The 15,621-nt window shown below is 40.9% G+C and overlaps 3 protein-coding genes across 3 annotated transcripts; all 3 read left to right on the forward strand.

Annotated features, from left to right (window-relative positions):
• The first annotated feature begins 110 nt into the window (after positions 1 to 110).
• On the forward strand, positions 111 to 1,955 carry LOC128629995 (histone H1-like). The gene has a single exon (XM_053678572.1). It carries the CDS (start codon positions 999 to 1,001, stop codon positions 1,614 to 1,616), a length of 618 nt encoding a protein of 205 aa, XP_053534547.1. The 5' UTR covers positions 111 to 998; the 3' UTR covers positions 1,617 to 1,955.
• Positions 1,956 to 2,080: 125 nt separating this feature from the next.
• Positions 2,081 to 2,945, forward strand: LOC128630019 (histone H2A). The gene has a single exon (XM_053678599.1). It carries the CDS (start codon positions 2,229 to 2,231, stop codon positions 2,613 to 2,615), a length of 387 nt encoding a protein of 128 aa, XP_053534574.1. The 5' UTR covers positions 2,081 to 2,228; the 3' UTR covers positions 2,616 to 2,945.
• Positions 2,946 to 2,996: 51 nt separating this feature from the next.
• On the forward strand, positions 2,997 to 3,730 carry LOC128630005 (histone H3). Its single transcript, XM_053678585.1, has one exon. It carries the CDS (start codon positions 3,273 to 3,275, stop codon positions 3,681 to 3,683), a length of 411 nt encoding a protein of 136 aa, XP_053534560.1. The 5' UTR covers positions 2,997 to 3,272; the 3' UTR covers positions 3,684 to 3,730.
• Positions 3,731 to 15,621: the final 11,891 nt, after the last annotated feature.

The following is a 15,621-nucleotide window of genomic DNA, read 5'->3' on the forward strand; positions in this document are numbered from 1 at the left end:
TTAAATAAAATTCTAATTCTTATTCTCTACATTTTTTATAGCTCAAAATTAAATAAATAAAAAAATGTTAAATTAGAAATGAAGATCAGCATCAATTAAATCCCCCCCCTTCTCACATATGGCATGGCGGACCAAATCAAAAGTCACCACGGGCCCTAGTTTGGGCATCTCTGTTCTAACTGTTGTAGTAGCACGTAGTCATTCGAACTAAGGTTCAAGAAGCGCATAATAATTCTAAATACTGTTGTAGTAGCACCTAGTTATTCGAACTAATGTAACATTAGCACAAAGTCATTCAAAAGAATGTTCTAGTAGCACATAGACATTGAAAAGAATGTTCTAGCAGCATGGAATACAACACACACACACACACACACACACACACACACACACACACACACACACACACACACACACACACACACACACACACACAAGGCTATAGCGGAGCCTATAGTCACGCGTGCTGTGCTTTACACGGCCCCCAACGCGCTCTGCTTCAAATACTACACACACCACTCGACAGCTGCCAAGACATCAGGCTCGTTCCCAAGGCTCCTCTTTAACTCGGCCCAGAACGCGTACGACGGCCGTGCCTGCTTTTCGCCCGTTTTTACACACCACATCGCACCAAATGCGCAGCCCGCCGGCTTGAGCACAACGCGCGCCGCGCCTTTTCATGTGCGCTACGCGAGACTGTTGCTCTCTAGTCGGCCAGGCCGGGCCACGGGAGAAACGAGAAAGCCCGTCCTCGCTCAGCGTGTGCTTCAACGTTTTGAATCTCGTTTTGCGAGTGGGATTTTCACCGAGAAATGCCATGAGAAAACACATCTGAGCGCGCGCCGCGTCCGTGCATTCATTCAGCGGCGCGCGAGTTGAGTCTACAACGCTCTCATATCTGTTTTTAAGACCAGCCCCCGGCCGCGAGGAGGGAGGTTCCTGTGTTACACACTAACGTACAGTGTACGACTCGTGTATTCTACGTAGTTCCAAGAGAGATGGCAGAAGTCGCACCCGCTCCCGCCGCCGCGCCGGCCAAAGCGCCCAAGAAGAAAGTAGCTTCGAGAGCAAAAAAAGCCGGCCCTAGCGTCGGCGAGCTGATCGTCAAAGCCGTTTCCTCGTCTAAGGAGAGGAGCGGCGTGTCTCTCGCTGCTCTGAAGAAAGCGCTGGCTGCCGGCGGATACGATGTGGAGAAGAACAACTCCCGCGTCAAGATCGCCGTTAAGGGTCTCGTGACTAAAGGCACTCTGGTGCAGACCAAAGGGACCGGCGCGTCTGGCTCTTTCAAGCTGAACAAGAAGCAGACCGAAGCCAAGAAGCCCTTGAAGAAAGCCGCGCCCAAAGCGAAAAAGCCCGCCGCCAAAAAGCCCGCCGCTACTAAGAAGCCCAAGAAGGTAGCGGCCAAGAAACCCGCCGCCGCGGCCAAGAAGTCTCCTAAGAAAGCGAAGAAGCCCACAGCCGCCGCAAAGAAAGCCACCAAGAGCCCGAAGAAGGCGAAAAAGCCGGCGACCCCTAAAAAGGCAGCCAAGAGCCCCAAGAAAGCGAAAGCTGTCAAGCCCAAGACCGCAAAGCCTAAAGCGGCAAAGGCGAAGAAGGCAGCACCCAAAAAGAAGTAAAGACGTTTGTTTCTTTCATGCTTTTGTTCCTTAAACGGCTCTTTTAAGAGCCACCCATATTTTCCTTTAAAGAGCGACAATTCATTTTCAGTCAAGCTTTATGGAATCAAAGCAATACACGTTAGAAACGTTAAATTGTATGGATACACATATCTGCTACATATCATGTACACATAACCACAAGCTGATGCTGATTTTAGTACAGTAGAATAGAATCCTGATCGTGATTCCTAAACGTCATTCCTGATCTCCAAAACGATCACAGAATATGTAGGATAACATATTGATACATAATAAATCAATGTTAATTATAAGAATAAATAAATTCAGTATATAGTTGTTACTTCGTGCTTTTGTATGAATATTCCCTTCTGTCTGTTTTCATTCGCGCGCTCTCTCTCTCTCTCTCTCTCTCTCTCACACGCACACAAGCACACAAGCACAAACAGGGGTGGGAGGGGTGACGCTGGAATTCGACGGCCTGTTTTTGATTGGCTAATCTGCCATTGCGTTCTTAGCGAATAAGAGAGTGGCCGTTTTGTCTATATCACGGAGAGCTCGGGGTGTAACGTTCATTTCGGAGTTGCTGTTAGAACAGATTTGAGCATCAAGATGAGTGGCAGAGGAAAAACCGGCGGAAAAGCTAGAGCTAAGGCCAAGACTCGTTCATCCAGGGCTGGACTTCAGTTCCCCGTGGGACGTGTGCACAGGCTTCTGCGTAAAGGCAACTATGCCGAGCGCGTCGGTGCCGGCGCTCCGGTCTACCTGGCCGCAGTGTTGGAGTATCTGACCGCTGAGATCCTGGAGTTGGCAGGTAATGCCGCCCGTGATAACAAGAAGACCCGTATCATTCCCCGCCACTTGCAGCTCGCCGTGCGTAACGACGAGGAGCTGAACAAACTGCTCGGTGGAGTGACCATCGCTCAAGGTGGTGTACTACCGAACATTCAGGCTGTGCTTCTGCCTAAAAAGACCGAGAAGGCCGTCAAGACTAAGTAAACTCGTCCACTGCCGCTTTTTCAGTACCCAAAGGCTCTTTTAAGAGCCACCATCTTTGCTTCAAAAGTGCAATTTTACACCCGTTTTTCTACTGAAAGTGTGCACTAGAAAGTCAGCACGTTTGAAATGAAAACAGAAGCGTTATACTTTGCTAATAATTATGTGATAACGTTAAGTAGTAGTAGTAGTAATAATAGTGGTAGTTAGCGTGTTGTCTAAATGAAATCTGAGGGGTGAAATTGTGCACTTTTAAGACAGCATATTTATAAATAAAAAAAGGACGATAATTTTGTAGTCATGATTTGATACCATATTTAAGTAATGACTATGAGAACAATAGCAGTTAGCGTGCTGGTTAAATGAAGTCTGAGGAGTGAAAATGGTTTGTGACGGCGTTGTGTGTGTTCCTAATGAACAAAGCATTTGTGTTAGAGAGCGCGCCAATAGAATAGAATAGTGGCGGGCGACTTGTGTTTCGAACGGTGGCAGAGAAGACGGTCCAATAGTCAACAGGTGACGTAAAACGTTCTATCGAATAGCAGACGAGCGCGTTCGAGACGCCCAATCAGCGCAGGGCGGCGTTATGGCTTAAAAAGGCCGCGATCGCGCCCGCAGTTTATTCTGTTTTTCTATCCGCGAAGTGCAGAGTTTGACGCTATGGCAAGAACCAAGCAGACCGCCCGTAAGTCCACCGGTGGCAAGGCGCCAAGGAAGCAGCTCGCCACTAAGGCTGCCCGCAAGAGCGCGCCGGCTACCGGCGGCGTGAAGAAGCCTCACCGTTACAGGCCTGGCACCGTGGCTCTGAGGGAGATCCGCCGTTATCAGAAGTCTACTGAGCTGCTCATCCGCAAGCTGCCCTTCCAGCGCCTGGTGAGAGAAATCGCTCAGGACTTCAAGACCGACTTGCGTTTCCAGAGCTCGGCCGTCATGGCCCTGCAGGAAGCGAGTGAGGCATATCTGGTCGGTCTTTTCGAGGACACCAACCTGTGCGCTATCCACGCCAAGAGAGTGACCATCATGCCCAAGGATATTCAGCTGGCCCGCCGTATTCGCGGAGAACGCGCCTAAACTACAACTCCGTCTAATATACACAAAGGCTCTTTTAAGAGCCACTTCACCGTCTCAGAAAACGGAAAATTTTCTTTCTTCGGCAGTCTCAATATTAGAACGTGGTACAGAGATAAAATGACACTTTTATATATATATGTGTGTGTGTGTGTATGTTTAAATGATGTACAAGGTTTTATATTAAATATAGTGCTATGAATATTAATGTTTGTTTTTATAGATGAGCCGTTAATTGTGGTTATGTCCGAACAACACAATGCACAGTAATGAGCTGTGTCTGTAAAATAGCCCAAACCTACCTTCAGTTTCAGGCGGCGTTGTGTGTTGCGCTAGATGGAGCTTGACTGCCCTCGTGTGGCCAAACTCGGGAACGGCGATTTTCTAGAAGCGGATTTCTGGGCAAGAACTGTTACATGATATTATTATTAATCTCTCTCTTCCCTTTTGTCCCGTCCATGATAATTATTGTTGTTCTTTAACAATTGTAGACATGAGCTCATGTTAAAATGAATAAATAGGGAATAAAATGGTAATAACCATATATATTCTCGAGCGAAATAGACGAGGCCACCTAGGGAACACATGAAGTTACGTAGGAGCAGTGATGAGAATGAAATGACTAATAATAGAGTAGCCGCAGAGAGAGGCGTGTCTCCGGGGGGAAAGCAGGACCTCACACTCACCGGGCAGTACTGGCCATTCTCTTCTACGGAAAGTAGCTAAGGTTTGTCTAAAAAGTCGCTAGATATGACGCTAGGAGCTTTTTTGAAAACGTTGGAGGAGGGTCTGCAGCGGGGAGTCCTATTTTGAGTGAAAGGATTGTATTCATGTTCTGTAGAAAATAAACCCTTTAAAGTTATCTAGTGATTTCGTATTTATTGACTTTTTATCATTCAAGCAATTTTAAGCCTTTATCTCTGTAATGTTCTTCCCTATTTGTGGATATTCTCGAGTGAAATAGACGAGGCCACCGAGGGAACACATGAAGTTATGCAGGAGCAGTGATGAGAATGAAATGACTAATAAGATTAGAAAGACATTAATAATCTTACTATTAGCAGTAAATTTGTGTACTTTATTATGATAACTATACTGCTATGTACATGATATAATGTTAATGTGTTAATATGTTTTAAATGTGTTTGTGTGCTGTCCTTATACCGTGTCTAGGTCAGTCTCCCGGCGCGCGCGCACAGACATATATAGTCAAATCGGAGCAGCGAGCCATAAGATCCGTTATGACGTCACATTCAGAGTTCTATAAGTTTCCTGATGGTATGCTTGACGGTTGTTCCCTTTATGACGCCGCGAATGTCGAGGTTTTTAAACGTTGTGTTATCTGAGCTGGCCTCTGTATTCATTTGAACGGAGTAGTATTTAATCATTGGTCTATCTAACCTTTTCATGTGGTTAGTTTCTTTGTTTGTTCATCTGTCGTGTTTAAGAATGGACACTGAAATAATATATCCAGATATGTGTACAGCTGCTGTGTGACAATGTAAACTTAAAAAACCCCAACATTTCCATGTCTAGAGAAGAGGGTGCGTTCTTTAAAAATTAAATCATAATGATGATGCTGTGAAACAGTTCAGAAGCTCCGTGTATTGTCCTTGATACGTGAAAACTAGACAATGCACAGTAATAACGCTGATGAGCTGCGTCAGTGTAAAATAGCCCAAACCTACCATCTGTTTCAGGCGGCATTGTGCTGGATGGAGCTTGACTGCCCTCGTGTGTCCAAACTCAGGAACGGCAGTTTCCCTGAAGGGGTATTCTGTTCCAAGTTTGTGGTAGTTAGCCAAGAAATATTACATGATTACTATTACTCTCTCTCCCCCTTTTTAAACCCGTTCATGATAATTATTGTATACATTACCTTTATTTTTGTAATGTTCTTCCCTATTTGTGGATATTCTCGAGTGAAATAGATGAGGCCACGTAGGGAACACATGAAGTTACCTAGGAGCAGAGTCTAAAATATCTTTTTGAGGGACCTCAAACTATTATCATTTGCTATACTATTGATCATTACGTTAAGTACATCTTATTCGTATATGGAAAGTACTTAATGAAGATAATATACTTTAGATTTTTTTATGTAACCATTTAAGTATTTGTTGAAATGCTTTTGTTACTGATAAATACATGTACATTTAAATTGATTTTGTTCTGTCTGTGATTTTGTAGATCTGGATGTTCAGCTGGTCTCAGATCAAGCATCCTCCTCTGTACTGACTCCACTATCCCCAGCTTCATCCCATTCATCAGATTCCACAATTGTCCTGGAGTCCAGAAGAAAGAGGAGGAACCCAACAGGGTTAATGGAGCAGAATGAAGCAAGACAGGTAAGCTTTGAATAAATGCATTTAAAATACTCAATTATGTAATTGTTTATTATTGATACTTATCTGTAGAAGTGTTTTGTAAATGTATTCTCGACATAAAGGAAAGGCATTAAAAATCCTCTTAAATTTCCATGAGCATGTCATAACGATGTAAGATGTTTTGGCAGAAAGTTGATTGTGTTCTGAGTGCCAATCTAAAGAGTGAGGAAATCTTCAAGGAGTATGAAAAGACCAAAACACTAACATGTCTGCAACCAGGACGTTCACCATCTGTTTACGTGTGGCATATGTTAGAGCTACATGGGTAAGAATTGGAGGTCACTTCCCTCCCTTTGTCATCACAACAGATTCATGTGACGCAGCTAAAGAATGCTATTCTGTGTTGCTATAAAAGGAGAATTTATCCTTTAACTTCTTGCAAAACATACACACTTGCAAAGTAAATTGATTTATTTTGAAAGGAGGATTCCATGGTCAAGTGTGAGGACCAATTATGCACTGGGAATTGTGACACTTTTTCCATACCTCCAAGATCCTTTCTCCAAACATGGATATGTAAGTTCTTGTATTCTGTCTGAAAACCCAAACCAGTGTGTGTGTTTATATTTTCTTCCCTTTTATAGTTTTAAAGTTAAAATGATCTTGTTTTAGATGAGTGTTTATAGGTTGCTCAGCTTTGTATTTTCCACTTGTTTTTGTAATTTTATATAGTCATTGTGTGAACTTATTGTGTTGAGTAATTCATTCTTGAAGCCAAGAATGAGATGCCTCTGTGTGGGTCTTTTCTTAAACAGGAACACTACTATGATCCTTTAGGGTAATACTGGCTTCATTGCATGGAGGATCAAGACAGTTCAACATAACACCTGTGCTGGCTCCTGGTGTCATTCCAAGACTGTTCTTCAGGATGGTCCAAAAAACAGACAAGAATCTCTGTTAACTTGTCAACAGCGATTTGGTGAGGAGTGCAGGGAGGCGATATCTACAATACGATATTCCACTGATGAGAAGATGAGCGACTTTCCAGTATTGACAGAAGATGGTGGGTGAGGATGCATCATCTTCAGTCCTGGATTTGTTCACTCGTTTCCTTGCTGTATCTGGATTGGTAAGAAAATATTTAGCTTTGTAAGTAGTTCTGAAAAGGAAATGACCTTCTCTGTAGTTATTAAAGGAGTTCACTGGTACAGTAGAGAAAGGAGTTGTTCAGTGATCACCATAACAACAACAGGCTGGTCCAAACTGAGAAATTCAACGTTCTAATCTTTTATATCCCAAATGTATGCATAAATAACACAGCAGATCTTAATTTTTAGTATTTGACCTTTTATCCATTTATGTCCGTTATGTTTAAACCTGTATAAACCTTGTTTAAAGATCGACCACGATTTCTCCATGATGTTTGGTGACGAAGTGTCTCAGAAGTTCCTGGCAAAGTGGTCAACATTCTTCAAGCCAAAAATCATTGCAGACTGCAAGACTCTTAAGAATATGGGCGAGCTGCTGTCAGGAACTGAACCTGAACCTGAGGACTAAAATGGTCAGTATAAACTGTTTTGTATTTTAAAAATGTTCCAGTCTTTAAAAAAATAATTAAATAGAGATCAGTTAATTATTTTGTGATGTCTTTAGGATGGGACAGCGACATGTCCTCAATCCTTTTGCAGCTGCATCTGCTCCCTCCAACCTCAAGAGGCCAGAAAAAAAATATCCAAGATCAGTTCAGCTCAAGCAACCAGCCATCTTGTGAGCTATCTTAAGGTATGCAAAAGTTAATATTTAAACATCAGATCTTAATTTTAGGAGCTCTTGAGGTGTAGGTTATTTTGGGATTCTGAGACCTGCATCTCATTTTGCTTACACCACCTGCAAACAAGATGTGACGGTGCTAGTGATAATGTAAAAAACATGCAAAGAGTTTTATTTTCATATTTATTTTATGTCCCTTTGCTGACCTTCAGGAAGGAGCCAGTGTGAATACCTTCATTGAGAGTGCTGACACAAGACAACCATTTCTCCTCTGCATCGGTGAACAAAAGAAGGACATCAGAAGTTCTACATTATCAACCAAAAGGCGATCCCATGTAAGGTGCACACATCAGTGGCAGCTTTTGATGAACTGTTCAAAGCTCACTATGTCTTAGGTTTCTCATATGATGAAGCTCTTTGTGATTTCTACACATTTATCCAAACCACCATCTATAACATCGATGTCGGAAGAGCAATGGAGAGCCCGCGTGTTAAAGAACTTCGAGCACGATTGCTGCAGCGAGATTAACAGCCTTGAAGATGTTCACGTGTTTTGTATGTAAAGCACACCTCAGAACTTGTTTGGTTCTTCGTCAACATTTAAAATTTCAACATGGTTTATATCCTAGCAAAAAGTTACATTTAAAATGTGGAGAGCCAGGTCGCCTGTTATCATTTTGTACTTATAGTGGCTTCCGAAAACACCTCAGCAAGGTACATAGTCACACTATGGATCAGGAGATTGATACTAATCAGGATCTTTCCACTCAGGGAGAATATGAGGCGGAATGTTCAAATGATCGCCCAAGTTTACAAAGTTGGAGTTTACAAAGACATTAATGATGGGTCGTGTTTCCAAAACCATGCACTGTTCTCACAGCAAAAGCACGCTTTTCAGATTCTACTCTATCACAACGATTTTGAAACTGCTAACCCTCTAGGTTCCAAGAGGGGGATCCACAAACTTGGTTGAATCTATTTTACTCAAAAAAAAAATCTTCCACCCAAGTGTAACTCTGTACTGATTAATGTACATCTTGCAGCTTGATTCTACACGGAAGATCTTAAGACATATGGTTTTGATGTGATACTAAAGCCCCTTATTGATGACCTGAAAATCTTAGAAACCGAAGGCATACAGCTTCCTTGTTTTGAACCACCATTGTTTGGCTCAGTAATTCAAGTAACAGGAGATAATTTGGCTTTAAATGGCTTGCTGGGAATCTTACAGTGCAACTAATTTCTGTAGGCTTTGTTTAATTAGTAAGGAAGAAGTTCAATCTATATTTACTGAAGATCATCCTGGGTTAATTTTTTGTTCCAAAGAGGTTCATACTGAACATTGTAAGGCACTAAATGAAAATCCTGAACTGCGGTCAATATATGGTGTCAAAAAGTCATGTGCGCTCAATTCATTAGAGTATTTCCATTGTACTGATAACTATGCTGTTGACATCATGCATGATCTGCTAGAGGGTGTGGTACAGTATGAACTTAAACTGATTTTTGAGTACCTTGTTAAACAGGATGCACAGCTTTAATTATGGTTACACAGACCGTAAAAACAAACCAAGTGGGTTAAAAATTGATGATATGGGCAAACACCTGGGTTTGAATGCCATACAGTCATGGTGTCTGCACAACACTCCACTGATATTTGGTGGTCATTGAAAGGAATAACAATCACTGGAACTTTCTCCTACTTTTGATACAGATTGTCAATATAGTGTTCTCCTACACCATAACTGATGGGATGATATGTTACTTAAAACATCTGATCTGTGATCACCATACTCTATTCAAAGAATTGTTTCCTGACAAGACGTCGATTCCCAAGCACCACTTGATGATGCACTATCTGAGATGCATAAAAAAATTGGACCTCTTATCCATATGTGGTGAATGTGATTTTAAGCTAAGCACCATATTTTCAAAAGATGTGGCAAACATTTCAAGAATCTCATTAAATCATTAGTAAAGCAACATCAACGTCAATTGGCATTTAACTGTGAAAATGATTGTTTTAGAAGGTTTGAATTTGGTCCTACATCAAAAACCATCTGTAACTTGCAAGGTGGGGAAGAACTCAGTCAGACATTATATTTAGAAGCCTGTTTGAGTGTTACAAGTACAAAGTGGGTCAGACATTATGATACTGAGTATCAGGTTGGTGTGTTCATATGCACTGGATGTACCTATGATCTCCCTGTGTTCAAAAAGATCTGTGATATAATAATATATGAAGAGAGTGCTTTCATTATTTCCTGCAATGTAAAAATGATGTACTATGATGACCACTTCAATGCATACTGTATAGAAGATAACTGAATGGATGAGTTTTCTGTCATCTCTGTGAATGAACTGACACACTTTAGGCCATTTGACCAGCAGTGCTCTAATGAGAATAATCAAAGAGAGCACATAGCGCTCAATTGTTATATTTAGAAAGACGTGACCTGAGGGGTCAGTAATGTTAACGCCCTTGAAAAAAAGAAAACTATTATAAAGCAACCAACTGTTTTTTTTTCCTTTATTTGCCTTTTAGATTTGTAATCATTTAAATGTTATTTTAATTGTGCAGTAGCATATTAACACTTTATAGTGTTAGAGGAAACTCATTTAATAGTACGCAATTAACACTATGAGATTTAATGAATTACTCCTATGAGAATTAATTTCTAACACTACACACTGCTGTTGAGAAACTAACACTTTAGTAGTGTTCAATTTCAACTATACAAAGAGTTGATGTGAACTCTATTAAAGTGTTAAAATGACACTGTGGAGTGTGGACCCCTCCGGACACTTTAAAAGTGTTGAAATGAAACTCCAATAGAGTGGATTTGTTTCTGTTGATTTTGCTGTGTATGTATATTTTATAATGTTAAAGTGCACACCTTGATTTCTATTATAATAACATTATTAATGTATTTCTAATGTTATTAGACATGTCATTCTCATCACTGCTCCTAGATAACTTAGTGTTCCCTAGGTGGCCTCATCTATTTCACTTCGAGAATATCCACAAATAGGGAAGAACATTACCTTTATCTTTGTAATGTATACAATAATGATCATGAATGCGTTAAAAAGGGGACACAGTAATATAAACCATGTAATATTTCTTACCCTACTCGGGCCTAACTACAAATGTACTCTTATGACAGAATACCGCTGCTGGGAAATTGCCGTTCCCAAGGTTGGACACACGAGGGCAGTCAAGCTCCATCCAGCACAACACACAACTCCACCTGAAGCAGAAGGTAGGTTTGGGCTATTTTACAGACACAGCTCATTACTGTGCATTGTATTGTTCGGACATAATCACAATTAACGGCTCTTCTATAAAAACAAACTATGTAATATTCATAGCACTATATTTATACTAAAAATACAAAATTAATAACAAACCTTTTTATAATGTTGATAGAAAGCCTTTTACATCATTTACACACACAGATATATATATATATATATATATATATATATATATATATATATATATATATATATATATATATATATATATATATATATATATATACACATCCTTTTCTCTCCATACCACGTTCTAATATTTAAACTGGACACACGAGGGCAGTCAAGCTCCATCCAGCACAAGACACAACGCCGCCTGGAACAGAAGGCAGATTTGGGCTACTGTACACAGACACAGCTCATCGGCGTTATTACTGTGTATTGTCTAGTTTTCACCTAAGGACAATACACGGCTCTTCTGCACTGTTCATCATCATCTATAAAAAACAAATAACATTATGTAATATACATAGCAGTATATTTATCATAATAAAGTTCACTCATTAATAACGAATAATAAACATTTCTATATGTTGATAGAAATACAAAGCATTTATATATATATATATATATATATATATATATGTCCCCTTCTCTTATCTAAATATTCCAACAGCCCAAGAAATAAAATTAGCTGTTTTCTGAGACGATGAAGTGACTCTTAAAAGAGCCTTTGTGTATATTAGACGGAGTTGTCGTTTAAGTGCATTCTCCGCGAATACGGCAGGCCAGCTGAATATCCTTGAGAGAGATGGAGAAATGTGAAAAGCTAGCACTGTGGCTACGTGTTTCGCAACCATGACCTGTATTACATTTTCCAAAGCAATTTAACACGCTGAGATGGGCAGTCCATAGGTAGTCGGTACCTAGCCGACCAAGGATTGGAATGCATTGCGATGGCTCAATTATGGAATTGTCCCGTTCTGTGAGACCTTTGGGCCGTCTCGCCGCATCGTCACCCTTCAGTTTATATGACGGCACAGCTCATACCTCAAGACTTGAATAAAATAAAAAATATATTATAACTGCTTTTTTGAATAAAAAGCAGTTATCTAGTCAGCGAACATTAAATCCTCATTTGCATAGTTTTCGTTAAAACCTCGTCGCAAACTTGTTACTTTGCCTCCTCTTTCCAGCAATATCTGGCCTTGTTGCAGTCTGTCTCACACCTACAGGGCCTACAAATGTGAAGCTTTGTACAGGTTCCTGAGCTAGCACTAGAGAGGGTGGAGAAATGTGAAAAGCTAGCACTGTGACTACGTGTTTCGCAACTGTGAACTGTATTTCAATGCATTTTGGCCACAGCTGCTGTAAGGCTCTGGCGTCTCTGGAGGTCCGTCAACGCAGAACGCATTCCGCAGTCCAGACGACAGGGGCAAAGAATCTGCACCGAAACATCTTTATTGCTCCACACACCGGGATGTAATTTCATATGCGTGAGCTATGTCAGCAAGAGGTTAAGGTGATGAACTGCCAATCCGTTGGGCACAGCCCATGTGAGTGTCTGTGCTGTAATATAGTGACTGGCAGAGTAATGTAATATTCGTCTAGGTGGCAGTAGGTAATTGCCTCCTACCTTCTTAGAGACAAGAGAATTAGTGACGCATGCGACAGGTCGTGGTGGCAGTGATGGAGAAGTTTTTAAAAAGGAAAAATGCAAACTCCGAACTGGGCCCTGGACAAGACTGTGACCCAGGTGAAGGGCCTAGTATGAGTGGTGGTAAAAAGAAAGCAAAGATGGTGAGCTCGAGCAAAAGTTATCTTTCGTTAGGATTTACGTTCACCAGCGATGAGATGACCCCGACTCCATTATGTTTGGTGTGTGGCGAGAAGCTGTCCAATAGCGCCATGGTGCCAAGCAAGCTTAAACGCTATCTCCAAGCGAAACACCCGGCGCTTCAAAACAAACCGATGGACTATTTTGTTTGCCTGCGTGAAAACACAGAAACAGGCAACATTAATGAGAAAAACCACAAAGGTAAATTAGAAAGCCCTCAAAGCTAGTTGCTGCACTTGTAGCTAAATGAAAAAAGTCCCACACTGTGGCAGAGACGTTAATACTACCTGCCTGCAAAGACACTGTCAACGAGATGCTCGACCCTGACGCGGTTAAAGACATATCTAAACTCCCGCTCTCAGATAACACAATCGCCAGACGTACTGATGACATGTCTACAGACATCGAAAGCCATGTTTTGGAAAAGATACGCATCAGTAGGAAATTTGTGTTGCAACTTGATGAGTCTATGGATATTCTCAGCTCTTGGCCAATGTACGTTTTGTGGATGGAGATGCCATTAGAGAAAACTTCCTATTTTGTAAGGCACTGCCAGAAAAAAACAACAGGAGAGGAAATTTTTTGGGTCACATCAGAATATCTTGACCAGGGAGGACTTACGTGGGAAAATTGCACAAGTGTTTGCATTGATGGAGCTGCAGCCATGGTCGGGCACACCTAAGGCTTCGTTAGCAGAGTGAAGGAAAGAAACCCAGATCTTATTGTTACACACTGTTTTCTGCACCGTGACACCTTCGTTGCAAAGACTTTACCAGCAGAACTAGTTCCTGTGGTGGATGATGTTGTGCACATAGGGAACTTTGTAAAGACACGACCTTTGAAAAGTCGTATATTTGCATCTTTGTGTGAGGAAATGTGAGCGAAGCATAAAGCCTTATTGCTCCATACGGAGATCCGATGGTTGTAGCATGACAAGTTGCTGGCCCGTGTGTATGAGCTTAAATTGTTAATAAGTTGGAGGAACTTAAAGTGTTTCTGACAAACGAGAGGTCTGATTACTCAAATCTGTTTGCAAGTGATGAGTGGTGTGCAAAGCTGGCATACCTGGCAGATATATTTCATCATCTGAATGAACCGAACACACGGATGCAAGGCCGAAATGAGAACCTGCTTACAAGCATGGATAAAATAAATGGATTCCATTTAAAGGTGCACCTCTGGCAACAACATGTGCAAAGTGCCAACCTTGAGATGTTCCCACTCACAGAGGAACGGCAAGATCACCCTGCTGCACTGTGCGAGGTAATAGGTAAACATCTGAAAACTTGAGGAGAAGTTGTCATTTTATTTCTCTTCAGCCTCCACTGAATGCCTTGACTGCTATTGGAAAGGACATAACTTTACAGGAGCAGGAGGAACTAACTGAACTGAAACAAGATCGTGGTTTAAAGCTAAGATTTGCTTAACTTCCTTTGGACAGTTTTTGGTTGACTGCTCCCAAGGAGTTCCCCATTCCGGCCAACAAAGTTTTGACATTGCTCCCATTTTCCACAACATATGTGTGTGAGCTGAGTTTTTCAAGCCTAACTGCTATAAAAACTAAAAACAGAGAGAGACTGAAAGCTGGTGAAGAAGAGCTTTGTGTATGCCTTTCTTCAATTCCTGCCAGGATATTGGCTTTGTGTTCATCTAAACAGGCCCAGGTTTCACTGTGAGTGAGTATAAATAAATTGAGAAACTATATTGCAATTACATATACTGTATTAGGCTACAGAGTGTCATTCTGTAACATTTTTGGTCGGTGGTGTGCCACAAGATTTTTCCAATGTAAAAAATGTGCCATGGCTCAAAAAAAATTGAAAAACACTGCGTTACACTACACAATTTAAGAAGCTACACTTACTTCTGCTTCCATTTTAACACTTTTCAGTTTTGGAGCAACAACAACAGCAACAACAGCAACAGCAATAACAACAAAAAAGTGTTGGAACAAAATAAATCTTATTTTCCATTCCAGGTTGCAGGTATTCGTGGGTGCAATGCAACACTGTTCCACACACAAATAACTCTTTTGAATGGTTAAATTACTAAAATCAGAAAGCGCCACCAGCATATCTGACAAAGATGACTCATGAACCAATTCTTTAAATCACTAGCTGAAAACGACGTATTGAATTTACACAAACGTCAAATAACAAATACAAAATTCTACTTTCTCATGAATATGGTATAGTGCATTGCTTAATCAGCAGTTTTTCTTAGAAAGACAAGATATTTAAATTGAATGAATTTAATGCAACCACACATCAAGCTGTCTTTTCTAACAGAACATTAAATTTAGCATTAGCTCCCAGTTTCAGAAAGTTCTAGCCAGACATTCAGGGGGAAAGAATCAGAACAAAATGTAAAATAAAAAAAGTAGTGAAAGATGAAAGTGAAGGAATAAACGAGGGGTTTGTGTCTTAGTTGTTGAGTAATTAAAAACTAAAAAAAAAGCTGTGAGATTCAGCGTTTGTCACAACAATGCCAAACGCTCTCCCGACTATTTCTTTGGGATTGTTCCCAAACTGAGAAATCAAGGTTCTTCAGTCATGCTTCCCCCACAATCAAGCTTTGGAGTTGACTCCATGTTCCCAATGACTATAGAGTCGACTCCAAAGCTTGATTTCTTTGAATCGACTCTATTCCCATTACCTGGTATCTACGAACTGACACCAGGTATTAGGAATCGCCCTGTTAATCATGATAATGATCCTATGTACTTAATACTGTGGGTTGTTCCCCTAAC

This window comes from Ictalurus punctatus, unplaced genomic scaffold (genome assembly GCF_001660625.3).
Source record: "Ictalurus punctatus breed USDA103 unplaced genomic scaffold, Coco_2.0 Super-Scaffold_100046, whole genome shotgun sequence".
Taxonomy (NCBI): Eukaryota; Metazoa; Chordata; class Actinopteri; order Siluriformes; family Ictaluridae; genus Ictalurus; species Ictalurus punctatus.

Bases quoted from the DNA above. Each gene is read 5' to 3' on its own strand.
- LOC128630005 (XM_053678585.1), top strand. From the start codon at position 3,273: ATGGCAAGAACCAAGCAGACCGCCCGTAAGTCCACCGGTGGCAAGGCG.
- LOC128630019 (XM_053678599.1), top strand. From the start codon at position 2,229: ATGAGTGGCAGAGGAAAAACCGGCGGAAAAGCTAGAGCTAAGGCCAAG.
- LOC128629995 (XM_053678572.1), top strand. From the start codon at position 999: ATGGCAGAAGTCGCACCCGCTCCCGCCGCCGCGCCGGCCAAAGCGCCC.